Source organism: Salvelinus alpinus, chromosome 9 (assembly GCF_045679555.1).
Source record: "Salvelinus alpinus chromosome 9, SLU_Salpinus.1, whole genome shotgun sequence".
In the NCBI taxonomy this organism is placed as follows: Eukaryota; Metazoa; Chordata; class Actinopteri; order Salmoniformes; family Salmonidae; genus Salvelinus; species Salvelinus alpinus.
Genome location: NC_092094.1, coordinates 70130257 through 70145286, shown reverse-complemented (window position 1 = coordinate 70145286; position 15030 = coordinate 70130257). Strand labels below are relative to the sequence as shown.

The 15030-nt window shown below is 46.0% G+C and overlaps 1 protein-coding gene across 2 annotated transcripts in view; it reads left to right on the top strand.

Annotated features, from left to right (window-relative positions):
- LOC139530547 (connector enhancer of kinase suppressor of ras 1-like) overlaps positions 1-14707 on the top strand; it is a 78324-nt gene extending 63617 nt beyond the window's left edge. For both annotated transcript variants that reach the window (XM_071327057.1, XM_071327056.1), the window contains 5 exons: positions 362-435; positions 4409-4479; positions 4857-4986; positions 11999-12180; positions 12578-14707. In XM_071327057.1, the coding sequence (XP_071183158.1) occupies positions 362-435; positions 4409-4479; positions 4857-4986; positions 11999-12180; positions 12578-13000 (880 nt within the window). In that variant the 3' untranslated portion in view covers positions 13001-14707. The remainder of the gene's footprint in view (positions 1-361; positions 436-4408; positions 4480-4856; positions 4987-11998; positions 12181-12577) is intronic.
- Positions 14708-15030: the final 323 nt, after the last annotated feature.

Below are 15030 nucleotides of genomic sequence, written 5' to 3'. Positions count from 1 at the left end.
TAGACCTCCAAAAGTCTGGTTCATCCTTGGGAGCAATTTACAAACACCTGAAGGTACCAAATGTATTTGGCTAAGGTCTATGGAAACTTCCGACTTCAACTGTACAAACGACAACATACAGACGCACTCAAACATACACATCATCACCCCTGCCTAGACCCACCTGCTCACACCCCCATATCTCCAGCACCGCATCACTCTACACCACTTGGCCTCAAACTGCACCATTTTGTTTCTCTCTGCCGCCCACACACACTCAGCATTTTAGATAATAAAGCATTTGACCTTTCCATCTAGATCAGTACTCCTAATAGTTTTATGAATACAAGCCCTGGAGTGAATGCTGTCTCTTCCTCTGCAGGTGGATCAACTGTCTGATTTCAGCCATCCAAAAACACAAGAAGTTCCACAAAGGGCCACCTGACAGCGAAGAGGGTAGGAGAAGCTTTACATGAAATCTTGAGATTTTGATTGGATGAAGATGTGTATTTTGTCACCATTTTCCATCTTAGTTGTCCCTGACAGTAGCCAAATCAAAAAATACATTAGAGGCTGGTTTCCCAGCCTACTACTGGACTAGTTTAAATGGAGATTCTCCATTGTGCATGATTTTGCTTGTCTGGGTAACCAAACAAATGTGTAAAAAAAAAAAAAAAAAGAGAGATAGATTAGATTTAGTTGAAGTCAGAAGTTTACATACACCTAAGCCAAATACATTTAAACTCAGTTTTTCACAGTTACAGACATTTAATCCTAGAAATATTCCCTGTCTTTGGTCAGTTACGATCACCACTTTATTTTAAGAATGTGAAATGTCAGAATAATAGTTGAGAGAATGATTTATTTCAGCTTTTATTTCTTTCATCACATTCCCAGTGGGTCAGAAGTTTACATGCACTCAATTAGTATTTGGTAGCATTGCCTTTAAATTGTTTAACTTGGGTCAAACGTTTCGGGTAGCCTTCCACAAGCTTCCCACAATAAGTTGGGTGAATTTTGGCCCATTCCTCCTGACAGAGCTGGTGTAACTGAGTCAGGTTTGTAGGCCGCTTCGCTCGCACACACTTTTTCAGTTCTGCCCACACATTTTCTATAAGATTGAGGTCAGGGCTTTGTGATGGCCACTCCAATACCTTGACTTTGTTGTCCTTAAGCCATTTTGCCACAACTTTGGAAGTATGCTTAGGGTCATTGTCCATTCGGAAGACCCATTTGCGACCAAGCTTTAACTTCTTGACTGATGTCTTGAGATGTTGCTTCAATATATCCACATAATTTTCCTTCCTTGTGATGCCGTCTATTTTGTGAAGTGCACCAGTCCCTCCTGCAGCAAAGCACCCCCACAACATGATGCTTCACGGTTGGGATGGTGTTCTTCGGCTTGCAAGCCTCCTCCTTTTTTCTCCAAACATAACGATGGTCATTATGGCCAAACAGTTTTATTTTGTTTCATCAGACCAGAGGACATTTCTCCAAAAAGTATGATCTTTGTCCCCATGTGCAGTTGCAAACCGTAGTCTGGCTTTTTTATGGCGGTTTTGGAGCAGTGGCATCTTCCTTGTGTAACAGTATAACTTTAGTACGTCCCCTCGCCCCGACACGGGCGCGAACCAGGGACCCTCTGCACACATCGACAACTGACACCCACGAAGCGTCGTTACCCATCGCTCCACAAAAGCCGCGGCCCTTGCAGAGCAAGGGGAAACCCTACTTAAGTCTCAGAGCAAGTGACGTAACTGATTGAAATGCTAGTAGCGCGTACCCGCTAACTAGCTAGCCATTTCACATCCGTTACACTCACCCCCCTTTCAACCTCCTCCTTTTCCGCAGCAACCAGTGATCCGGGTCAACAGCATCAATGTAACAGTATAACTTTAAACCGTCCCCTCGCCCCGACACGGGCGCGAACCAGGGACCCTCTGCACACATCAACAACGGTCGCCCACGAAGCATCGTTACCCATCGCTCCACAAAGGCCACGGCCCTTGCAGAGCAAGGGGAAACCCTACTTAAGTCTCAGAGCAAGTGACGTAACTGATTGAAATGCTAGTAGCGCGTACCCGCTAACTAGCTAGCCATTTCACATCCGTTACACTTGCTGAGCGGCCTTTTAGGTTATGTCGATATAGGACTCGTTTTACTGTGGCTATTGATACTTTTGTACCGGTTTCCTCCAGCATCTTCACAAGGTCCTTTGCTGTTGTTCTGGGATTGATATGCACTTTTCGCACCAAAGTACGTTCATCTCTAGGAGACAACGCATCTCCTTCCTGAGTGGTATGACGGCTGCGTGGTCCCATGGCGATTATACTTGCGTACTATTGTTCGTACAGATGGACGTGGTACCTTCAGGCGTTTGGAAATTGCTCCCAAGGATGAACCAGACTTGTAGAGATCTACAAAAAGAAAAATCTGAGGTCTTGGCTGATTTCTTTTGCTTTTCCCATGATGTCAAGCAAGAGGCACTGAGTATGAAGGTAGGCCTTGAAGTACATCCACAGGTACACCTCCGATAGGCTAATTGACATAATTTTAGTCAATCAGAAGCTTCTAAAGCCATGACATCATTTTCTGTAATTTTCCAAGCTGTTTAAATACAGTCAACTTACCGTATGTAAACCTCTGACCCACTGGAATTGTTATACAGTGACTTTTAAGTGAAATAATCTGTCTGTGAACAATTGTTGGAAAAATGACTTGTGTCATGCACAACGTAGATGTCCTAACCGACTTGCCAAAACTATAGTTTGTTAACAAGAAATTTGTGGAGTTGTTGAAAAACGAGTTTTAATGACTCCAACCTAAGTGTATGTAAACATCCGAGTTCAACTGTATATATGTGTATGTATATATATAATAATCAAATTTTATTTGTCACGTGCTGAATATAACAGGTGTAGACCTTAGCGTGAAATGTTTACTTACAAGCGCTTAACCAACAATGCAGTTTTAAAAATAGTTATTTTGACTAAATAAGCTAAAGTTAAAAGATGCAATAATAATAATACTTCTATTATTATTATTAACACAATAAAATAACAATGTGTTATTGTTATGTGTGCCGGGGTACAGGTTAGTCAAGGTATTTTCTGCGGGGTACAGGTTAGTTGAGGTAATTTCTACATTTAGGTAGGGGTAAAGTGACTATGCATAGATAATAAACAGTTAGTAGTAGCAGTGTAAAAACAAAGTGGGGTGGGGTGTCAATGCAAGTAGTCCGGGTGGCCATTTGATTAATTGTTCAGCAGTTTTGTGGCTTGGGGGTAGAAGCTGTTAAGGATCCTTTTGGACCTAGACTTGGTTCTCTGGTACCGCTTGCCGTGCGGTTGGAGAGAGAGAACAGTCTATGATTTTAGGCCTTGCCCTGACACTGCCTAGTATATAGGTCCTGGATGGCAGGAAGCTTGGCCCCAGTGATGTACTGGGCTGTACGTACTACCCTCTGTAGCGGCTTACGGTCGGATGCCGAGCAGTTGCCATACCAGGTGGTGATGCAACCGGCCATGATGCTCTCAGTGGTGTAGCTGTAGAACTGTTTGAGGATCTAGGGACCCATGCCAAATCTTTTCAGTCTCCTGTGGGGGAAAAGGTGTTGTCGTGCCCTCTTCACGACTTTCTTGGTGTGTTTGGACCATGATAGTTTGTTGGTGATGTGGACACCAAGGAACTCTCGACCCGCTCCACTACAGCCCTGTACATGTGAAAGGGGGCGTGTTCGGCCCTTAATTTCCTGTAGTCCACTATCAGCTCCTTTGTCTTGCTAACGTTGAGGGAGAGGTTGTTGTCCTGGCACCACACTGCCAGGCCTCTGACCTCCTCCCTATAGGTTGTCTCATCGTTGTCTGTTATAAAAAAAATACATAGATAAAATACAAATAATATATGTACATAGTACCAGTCAAAAGGGTTTTTCTTTATTTTGAAGACATCAACACTATGACATAACACATATGGAATAATGTAGTTACCAAATAAGTGTTAAACAAATCTACATTTATTTTATATTTGAGATTCTTCAAAGTAGCCACCCTTTGCCTTGACAGCTTTGCAGACTGTGACATTACATTTTTTCATACGTACATTTGAAATATGTTCTATATGTGTCGATTATATTTTTTTCCAAATCCATTTTAGAGTATGGCAGTAACATAACAAAATGTGGAAATAGTCAAGGGGTCTGAATACTTTCCGAATGCACCGTATATATTCATAATAATGTATGCCATTTAGCTGACAGTTTTTATCCAAAGCCACTAACAGTCGTGTGTGCATACATTGTTTCCCGTAAAGGTGTCCCCAGCGGGAATCGAACCCACGACCCTTGGCGTTGTAAGCGCAATTGTCTGGACAACTGGTGTGGACAAGTGGAAATAATAATGCTAAGGTTGATTTGTGTCTTTGTGGACAGAGTGTTACAGTGAGACAGAGTCAGAAGATGAGGGGTCTTCTCCTTCTCCACACAGAAACAAGATCTACACGGTGAGGAGAAGGACACACAAACACATGCATTGTTTCTGTCTTTTTGGGTTTTGATGTCTGCCTTATTCTGCACTGTACTATTCTTTTTTAAATTTGATTGTTTATTGCTGCACTTGTCTCTTGTTGCTTGCCAGGCCATCATCGTACCGGTAAAATAACAATTTGTTCTTAACCGACTAAAACTCTTGGCTATAGTAGTGCCGTAGAATAGAGGTCCAAGTCAGAACTCTCCCTAGTCTGCCACACTTACCTGTTCTCTGTTTCTGCTCTCGTTCTCTCTCTCTCTACCTCTCTCTCTGTCCTTCCCTCCATCCACTCATAAAAAAAGCAAGTGATGTTCCATACTAATCTAATGTGTTGTGTTTGATGGACAACAGAAAACCCTGTCCAACACACTGCCTCGGTCCAGGAAGGACAAGGACAAGGGCAAGGACAAGGCCAAGGACAAAGAGAAGAAGGACAAGATGCACATTCCTGGTCCACCCACAGGGCGCAGCAGAAGCCCAGGTACTGTATGGTAGAGCGCAGCACTTCGGTTTCACCACAAGGTAGCGTAAGAGAGTCCATATAGGCCTATAGGGGGTTCCATTGATGGATACGTTTTAATTTCCGCCAGATGGCCCCAATGTTCTGGGGGCTTCGCCAGCTTCATCATGGCTGTTGTCTGCCTGTCTTTCCCCAGTGTCTTCAAATTGTGCCACCAGGGATTCTATAATGTGTTTATTTGTCTGCCTCCTTTGTGTCATGATATCTAATCAGCCCCCCCTCTTTCTCAATAAGTCGTATTGGTGTCGAAAGCATGACAAAATACAATGCCAAAAGTGAATTACAACAACACCATATTCTCTCTCTCTCGCTCAGTGAATGCTAGGAGTGTTTTGTAGTTGACAGGTGGTGTGGAGGAATCTGTCCTTACTTATTTTCTTGATTCTTTCCATGGTCATTTCTTTAAAAAAAATATATATATAAAATATGGTGGAGGGTTAACGCACTGTTAGTTTAGCGTACCCACTGTTTTTGTTTTTTCAAAGTTAGGCAGGAAGAGGACGGAATTTTAGTTTCCTGGGGGTTTTGAATGGTGTGGTGTGCCGCGATGGCCTCGCGGCCTAGCACGGCGGAGACACTGTCGTTACGGCATGGAATCAGGTGTGTTCCTGAGGATGGAGTTAAGGTGGATAAGGTTCTGCTCACGGTCGGTGAACAGGTAGGATCTGAATTTAAACATTCCGCATCCAGAATGAACAGAGCTGTGGTTGTGTTCATGATAAGAGTACATTTGGTGGGTAAGCTGATTGCTAGTGGAATATTTGTAAGGGATGTGTTGGTGCCAATTTCACTCCTTCGACTAGGGTGGTAGTTGCGAATCTGATAATGTTTATTACGGCTTAAAGAGCCGAGTTGGTTTTGGTAAGTTTGCTAGCGGTTTTCGTGTACTGTCGGCAGGTTTTCAGGCAGATGCCGTTTAGCATGTTGTTAGTTCCGGAGGCAAGTGTTCATGTTTCTGAATAAAAAATTAGCAACAGTTAAATGTGAATTTTAAAGTGAGGCATGGAGAGGGGCTTTACGCGGGGTTTGCCAGCACAGATAGTCTACGTTGCTTTAAGTGTGGGGATTTGGGGGCATAAGAGCTTTGCGTGCCCACATAAAGGCCGTAGACAAGGTGAGGGTACAAGCGCCAGTGGGGAAAATTGAGGTCAACATGTAGTGGGCCTTGAGATGCAGATTGTGGTGTAGATGAGGCTGGGTCTAGTCATGCTATAGATTGTGGTGTATCTGAGGCTTGGTCTAGTCATGCTATGGATGGTGGTATAGCTGAGACTGGGCCTAGTCAGGTTATGGATGGTGGTGTAGCTGAGTCAGGTTATGGATGGTGGTGTAGCTGGGCCTAGTCAGGTTATGGGTGATGGGGTAGCTGAGACTGGGCCTAGTCAGGTTATGGATGATGGGGTAGCTGAGACTGGGCCTAGTCAGGTTATGGATGGTGGGGTAGCTGAGACTGGGCCTAGTCAGGTTATGGATGATGGGGTAGCTGAGACTGGGCCTAGTCAGGTTATGGATGATGGGGTAGCTGAGACTGGGCCTAGTCAGGTTATGGATGATGGGGTAGCTGAGACTGGGCCTAGTCAGGTTATGGATGATGGGGTAGCTGAGACTGGGCCTAGTCAGGTTATGGATGATGGGGTAGCTGAGACTGGGCCTAGTCAGGTTATGGATGATGGGGTAGCTGAGACTGGGCCTAGTCAGGTTATGGATGATGGGGTAGCTGAGACTGGGCCTAGTCAGGTTATGGATGGTGGTGTAGCTGAGACTGGGCCTAGTCAGATTATGGATGATGGGGTAGCTGAGACTGAGCCTAGTCAGGTTATAGATGGTGATGTAGCTGAGTCTGGGCCTAGTCAGGTTATAGATGGTGGTATAGATGATACTGGGTCTAGTCAGGTTATGGATGGTGGTGTAGATGAGGCTGGGCCTAGTCAGGTTATGCTCGTGAATGAGGAGAGTATAGTGGGGAAGTGCAAGCGACTAGGGGCGGTGGAGGAGGGTGTCAAGCGGAAGAGGAAAAAGGGGGAGAAGAAAGGTGGGAGTGTAGACCCTGGTGTGGTCGATGGCACTAAGGAACCTTTGCCTCGTGCTGGGGGGGAGGCCCCGACTAGAGAGAAAGGGCAGGTGGTGGAGGAGGAAGGTGAGTCTGAGGAAGAGGAGGCTTTCTTTTCAGACTAATCCTCAATGGGTACGGAGTTGACAGTCATTCAGGCAGAGGGGTCAAAGTACACAGTGAAGGAACTGTCAAGGTTCCTGAATGAGACTAAAGAGAAAAAGGTTCATCTTGGAAGCTTTTTTTGCGATCCGGGAAAATTTGTAAGATCAGTACATCACGCTATGAAAAATGAGGGGCATGGTGTCCTCTCACCCAGGAAACGTTTTAGGTTGAGGAAATGGGTCACAAATGTGCGTAAGGGTCTACCTTTAGATGCTGTTGAGATTTAATAGTTTTTCGGGGGGGTTTTTGAGCTTTGCTATTGGCCTCTCTCTTTCCTGAATTTTCTCCCACTTCATATGGAGGCTCTTCGGGTCGGCTCGCTTAGTATAAATGGCACCACAGATGTGGGAAAGAGGAGTCTGTTGGGTGAATATGTAAAACAAAAAAAAGTACAGGTGTTGGTTCTGCAGGAGACATACGGTGATGTGGTGAATTAAATCAATTGGGGGCTCTGATGGAAAGGGGCCACTGTACTGAGCCATGGAACAAATGGTGGTAGTCCTTTTTGCACCGGGTCTGGCTGTAAAAATGTGCTCCTCCAATGGAGGTGTGTAGGGGTAGACTGCTTGTAGTAAAAGCAGAAATTAACAGGGGTTTTGTCCTTATTAATGTGTATGCACCTAACACAGGGAGAGAGAGGGGGCGTTTGTTTGGGTATCTTAGACAGGAACTCTCACAGATATCGCGCCTGAGGAGATGCTGGTGGTCGGCGGGGACTGGAACTTTTACGAAAGATAGAAATGGGGAGGAGCCTCCTTCAGCCTCAGTGGGGGTGTTATAAGAGACATCAATAAGCAGTTTGACCTAGTGGATGTTTGGAGAGTTAGACATCTCAACACAAGACAGTATATATGGGTGAAGGTCTTTGGGGCTAGGATGAGTGCAGCCAGACTAGATCGATTTTACATGTCCAGGAATCGGAGCAATAGGCTGTTGGGCGCTACCATTCTCCCGGTGGGTTTTTCGGATCACCACATAACCATGGTTCGGCTGTCTATTTCACCAGGGCCTTGGCAGGTATCCTATTGGAAGTTTAATGTAAAGCTCTTACAAGATGCCACCTTTTTGCTCAGGTTTCCAGATTTTTCGGGAAAGGTGGGGGCAGCGAAAAGAGGAGTAGAGTCTTTGAGTCAATGGTGGGATGTGGGAAAAGTCCAAATTCAGCTTTTCTGTCAACAGTATTCAGCTCTCTCATCCTCAGAGGCTAGGAGTGTAAATCAAATCAAATTTTATTTGTCACATACACATGGTTAGCAGATGTTAATGCGAGTGTAGCAAAATGCTTGTGCTTCTAGTTCCGACAATGCAGTAATAACCAACAAGTAATCTAACCTAACAATTCCACAACTACTACCTTATACACACACAAGTGTAAAGGGATAAAGAATATGTACATAAAGATATATGAATGAGTGATGGTACAGAACGGCATAGGCAAGATGCAGTAGATGGTATAGAGTACAGTATATACATATGAGATGAGTAATGTAGGGTATATAAACATAAAATAGCATAGTTTAAAGTGGCTAGGGATACATGTATTACATAAAGATGGCAAGATGCAGTAGATGGTATAGAGTACAGTATATACATATACATATGAGATGAGTAATGTAGGGTATGTAAACATTATATTAAGTGGCATTGTTTAAAGTGGCTAGTGATACATTTTTACATACATTTCCATCAATTCCCCTTATTAAAGTGGCTGGAGTTGAGTCAGTATGTTGGCAGCAGCCACTAAATGTTAGTGGTGGCTGTTTAACAGTCTGATGGCCTTGAGATAGAAGCTGTTTTTCAGTCTCTCGGTCCCTGCTTTGATGCACCTGTACTGACCTTGCCTTCTGGATGATAGCGGGGTGAACAGGCAGTGGCTCGGGTGGTTGTTGTCCTTGATGATCTCTATGGCCTTCCTGTGACATCGGGTGGTGTAGGTGTCCTGGAGGGCAGGTAGTTTGCCCCCGGTGATGCGTTGTGCAGATCTTACTACCCTCTGGAGAGCCTTACGGTTGTGGGCGGAGCAGTTGCCGTACCAGGCGGTGATACAGCACGACAGGATGCTCTCGATTGTGCATCTGTAGAAGTTTGTGAGTGTTTTTGGTGACAAGCTGAATTTCTTCAGCCTCCTGAGGTTGAAGAGGCGCTGCTGCGCCTTCTTCACAACGCTGACTGTGTGGGTGGACCAATTCAGTTTGTCCGTGATGTGTACGCCGAGGAACTTAAAACTTACTACCCTCTCCACTACTGTCCCGTTGATGTGGATAGGGGTTGCTCCCTCTGCTGTTTCCTGAAGTCCACAATCATCTCCTTTGTTTTGTTGACGTTGAGTGTGAGGTTATTTTCCTGACACCACACTCCGAGGGCCCTCACCTCCTCACTGTAGGCCGTCTCGTCGTTGTTGGTAATCAAGCCTACCACTGTAGTGTCGTCCGCAAACTTGATGATTGAGTTGGAGGCGTGCATGGCCACGCAGTCGTGGGTGAACAGGGAGTACAGGAGAGGGCTCAGAACGCACCCTTGTGGGGCCCCAGTGTTGAGGATCAGCGGGGTGGAGATGTTGTTACCTACCCTCACCACCTGGGGGCGGCCCGTCAGGAAGTCCAGTACCCAGTTGCACAGGGCGGGGTCGAGACCCAGGGTCTCGAGCTTGATGACGAGTTTGGAGGGTACTATGGTGTTAAATGCTGAGCTGTAGTCGATGAACATCATTCTCACATAGGTATTCCTCTTGTCCAGATGGGTTAGGGCAGTGTGCAGTGTGGTTGCGATTGCGTCCTCTGTGGACCTATTGGGTCGGTAAGCAAATTGGAGTGGGTCTAGGGTGTCAGGTATTGGGGGAACTTGAGCGTTGTATTAGTAAGATGGAGGTAGAGATGGTGGGGCAAGGCAATGTAGGCCTTCAGGCTAATTTAGCTGAATTACTTAGGGACCTGGGTAGCTTTTTCCCAGGTTAAAGCAAAGGTAAGAGCTAGCTTCTCCATGCTCAAGTAGATGGACGCTCCCAGCTCCTACTTCTTTGGTTTGAAAAGACAGAGCGGGGAAGCCAAGGGTTTGCATTGTCTGCGGATGTCGGATGGGCGGGTGACCTCTGTGGTGTGGGAGATGCGGGAGCGGACTGTGGAGTTTTATATAGTTCTATAGGGCAGAACTGTGTCATCCTGTGTGTGTGCTCAGGTTTTGTTTGCAGAACTCCCTAAGCTCTCTCTGGCACAGAGGAATGAAATGGACATTCCCCTGTTGTCCCATGAACTGGCAGAGGCCAGTTGTTGTCCCCCAGCCGTGCACTTGGGGTCGATGGAGTCAGTGGAGTTTTATAAAAACATTCTGGGGGATAATTGGACTGGACTTCTTTTGCGTGGGGTTGTGAAGGGCTTTAACATTTTGGGGGTGTACCTGGGCTCGGAGAGGTGGGTCAAGAAAAACTGGGAGGGGCTCTCAACAGGCAGTGGTGTCAAGACTGGCCAGGTGGAGGTGGCTCCTGTCCCAAGTGTCATATAGAGGGAGGGTGCTGATAATCAACAACCTGGCGGCATCCTCCCTGTGGCATAAACTGGCTGTCGTCAACCCCCCCGCCGCAGATCTGCAACGCAAGCTGGTGGATTTTTTTCTGGTTGGGCCATCACTGGCTGAGGGCGGCAGTGTTGTACATGTCCGTCCACGAAGGACGACAGGGACTGGTGGAACTGGAGAGCAGAGTGGCTGCATTCCGACTAAAGGCGGCACAGAGACTGCTGTACCATACTGATGTCGGCTGGAGGGAACCAGCATGCGCGCTGCTGAGGACAGCTGGCGGATTAGGGTTGGACCCGCAGGAGAGGCTGACTACAGCAGGTCTCTCTGATTTTTACTCTGCGGCGCTGAGGGCCTGGCAGCTGCTAAGGCCCACACTAGAAGGGGGTGCGGGGCCTGTGCTGTGGGTGTGGGAGGGGCCTATCTTCCACAATCCTGCCATCCTTTTCAGATCGGTTCAGTCGGCCACCCTGCAGAAGCGACTGATGGCAGTAGCGGGTTTACTAAGTCTGGGTGACCTGCGACTGCTGGGAGAGGAGGGGTGGAAAACCCCGGAAGTTCTGGCACAACAAACAGGACTAACATCTCTTAGGCTGCTAGAGAGATTCCTGGAGGAGGTCCAGGAGGCACTGTCTGAGCCGGTAAGGGTGGTGTTTGAGCTGCCAAAGGGGGAGGGGCCACCAATGTTTGACGGCAGAGACTGGGGACTGGCAAGGGGGTATGGAGGACTTGTTGGACTTTAATACTCCGAGCCTGGGGGAGTTTGTCTGTGTGAGAGGTTGGGGGTGGAGTTCACTGTCGGGATGTTTATAATGGGGTACATGTATTTGAATAAAGAAAAGGACAAATGTGTGTTGAATTTTCTGTTTGCTCTGGCAAAGTTGGCTATTTGGCGAACAAGGAGGAACGGGGTCAAAGGTGGGGGGATAACAGACCCTTTACTAGTATTTAATGAGTTCTTTAAAATGATTAAAAGTGTGTCGGGGAAGCCATCTGTATCGCTGGGGAAGATGGGTTGGATATACGGTTATGGAAGTGGTGAGGTTTTGGATATAGTGATGTGTGATTTTGTTTTGTATCGTGAGGTAGAGGGCAAGGTGAGTATGCAGCACGGGGGATGTTTGTTTTTTTAAAGAGGGGTGGGGTGGTGCAGTTTTAATGAAATGAGGATGTATCATTAAAGAAAGACAAAAGGTCTCTCTCTGTACATCTCTCCCCCTCTCTACCCACAATCCCCCCTCCCACCAGGAGCTCCGGAGGATGAGATGGGCGTGCTGTTCCACCGGCTGAATGAGGGTGGCGTGTCCCTGATCGGCAGTGACAAGCTCACAACTCACGACCACTTCCGCAAGTCCTTCATCCGGCGCAACAAGAACCCGGTCATTAACGAGAAGGCCCACACACTCCGCGTGCTGCAGAGCACCCTCAAGGTTCGGGTCGACCCTCAGAGCTTCTTCAGCTAAGCAGTGTCCCCTGGACTTGACCTACATCGCTCCTTATGTCTGCTCCTTATGTGTACTCCTTATTTGAACGCTTTTGTATAAGTGCCCTATATGGGTATTATATCCACAATCTCTTACATACAATTTGAGCAATTTCTAAATTGGGTTGTCTTTGAAAGAAGATCTCTTTCCACAAGTGGTTTTCCCCATGACCTAGAATGTTGTGAAAGGAACAGTTATAGCAGCAGGAGGTATGGCCCTGTCTGTGTGACTTCACCTGCGAAAAACTCCTGGCCCCAGTTATAGTGTACAAATATGAACATTTCATTTACTATTATGATGCCAAAAAAATGCGAATGACCATCTGTTCTGAATGTGCTTCTAGGATAAAGAGGCGGAGCTCCAACTCCTTAACAAGGTTCTGGAGGACTCTGGTCTGACGTCACAAAAGTACCGCCAGTGGAAAGAACATAACGAAGACCTTCACCTGGTGATCGAGAGACTGGCTGTCCAACGGGCCAAGGCAAGGGCGGGGCATGAAGAGGACCAGGACACACCCCCCGAACCGTCGCCCGGGAAGCAGGTCGCCGTGGAGACGGGGGGTGTGTGTGGACTGAGCCTCAGTGACGGGGAGATGCTGGTCGACGCGGAGCCGTTGTTGTTGAGCCCGGTGATGAATGTGGGTGACTTGGATGTGGAGCCACAGTCGGAACACTCATCGACTGCTGAGAGCAGCGCAGACCAACAGAGCAGCAACACAGCCGACGTAGCTAGTCAAGCTAGCCCAGATAATTACTTCTACATATGAGACACCAATGGACTGATCTGATGATGTTTTTTTCTAGTTTCCATCAGTGATTATTATAAGGGCCTGGTGTTTCTCCCAACCATATGACCTAAGCAGGAAAAACTCATGGCTCTAGTTACAGCTGTGATACGTTCTATTGAGGTTTTTCTGGGTCAGTAAAAAGTGCTCAGTAAAAAGTGTGGCCCCTCAGGATTTTTGCTTGGTTTTTGTTGATATAGGAAAGACGGGCTTTGCCTATCCAAATCTGAATTCGGTATTCATATAGCAAAAAACTAACAATTTTGCCAAGTATCACTCTATTGATCGATATATACTGTATTCATGGGATATTATGGGCTGTCTTAGTTTTCTACTATTTCATTATTATTGCAGATTTTAAAGGAGATTTTACAGGTAAATTATATCTATGTGCTTTATGCCTGTTATGTACATAGAATTTTAAATGTCATGTAAGAACATGCATTGGCGTTTTTTAAACTTAGATTGTATGTATTTTTGCACAGAATAATGTCCGATCTTGCCACGTAATGAAAATTGTTATTATAGATCAAAGACAATTATTCATTTTAATCTGAGGTTAACGTTGAAGACTGTTCCAAGATGTGAAAACGTGCTTGTTTTCAGCTGGGTTTGTCCAATGCATCTTGAATACACTGATGGTACAAAACATTAGGAACACCTTCCTACTATTGAGTTGCACCCCCTTTTGCACTCAGAACAGCCTCAATTCTTCGGCATGGACTTTACAAGGTGTCGAAAGCTGGCCCGTGTTGACTCCCATGCTTCCCACAGTTGTCAAGTTGGCTGGATGTCCTTTGAGTGCTGGACCATTCTTGATACACACTGGGAAACTGTTGGGTGTGAAAACCCTGGCACCTACTACCATACCCTGTTCAAAGGCACTTAAATATTTTGCGCATTCACCCTCTGAATGGCACACATACACAATCCATGTCTCAATTGTCTTGAGGCTTAAAAATCCTTCTTTACCCTGTTTCCTCCCCTTAATCTGAAGTGTGTTTAACAAATGACATCAATAAGGGATCAGCTTTCACCTGATCAGTCCATGTCCTAATGTTTTGTACATTCAGTGTAAATTGATTCAATATATTCTGATTGAGCAATAGCGATCCTCACTGGTGACTGAGCAAGCGAATGCTGTAAAGAACAAATGATGAACGCTTAAATTTGCTAAAAGTTTAATGATGTCATTCAAGTAGCCATCGTCCTACACTCTTAGAACAAAAGGGTTCCAAAGGGGTTATTTTGCTGTCTCCATAGGAGAACCCATTTTGGTTCCAGGGAGAAAGAACCCTTTTTGGTTTCAGGTAGAACCCTTTTGGGTTCAAAAAACAGTTCTACCTGTAACCAAAAAGAGTTCTTCCAAGGGTCAAAGACCATCTTCAGTCCATCTACATGCACAGTTACTCGTACACCTCGGTGTCCTGCTTGTTCTTCAGCTGTGAGCAGGAGGTACAGGAGGGACTTCGGGGCCGAATCTTGAAGCTGAGCAGCAGCGCCGTTCCACCCAGCACCTGTACACATCCCCCCCACCCCCCGCTCCCCAAGGAGAGCGACCCGGCCCGGGTGCAGAGTAAGCTGGGGGCAGCCTATGATGAGGTCTGTGGGGGGGGTGTCTGCTCCAGCTGTGTGTGTTGTGATGCCCTATGTGATGATGAAACTGTCAATAAAATGACATTACAATTATTGATGAAATTTGTATTGATATTTGTCTGGGACTTTAGTTTTGCATTCACTGCTGAAAAAAGTGATGAGGAAAGTGTTGACAAGGTTGTGGTAAAACTCAAATTGTATTTGTCACATTCTTTGTAAACCACAGGTGTAGACTAACAGTGGAATGCTTACTTATGGGCTCTTCCCAACAATGCAGAAAGAAAAAAAGGTAATACCATGAGGAATGAATACACAATGAGTAACTTGGCTGTATATACAGGGTATTTGCTAAGAATGTGCATGATAACAGAGGGCACCTTCTGATAATTACTTTGGAAATCAACACAATTGGGAAC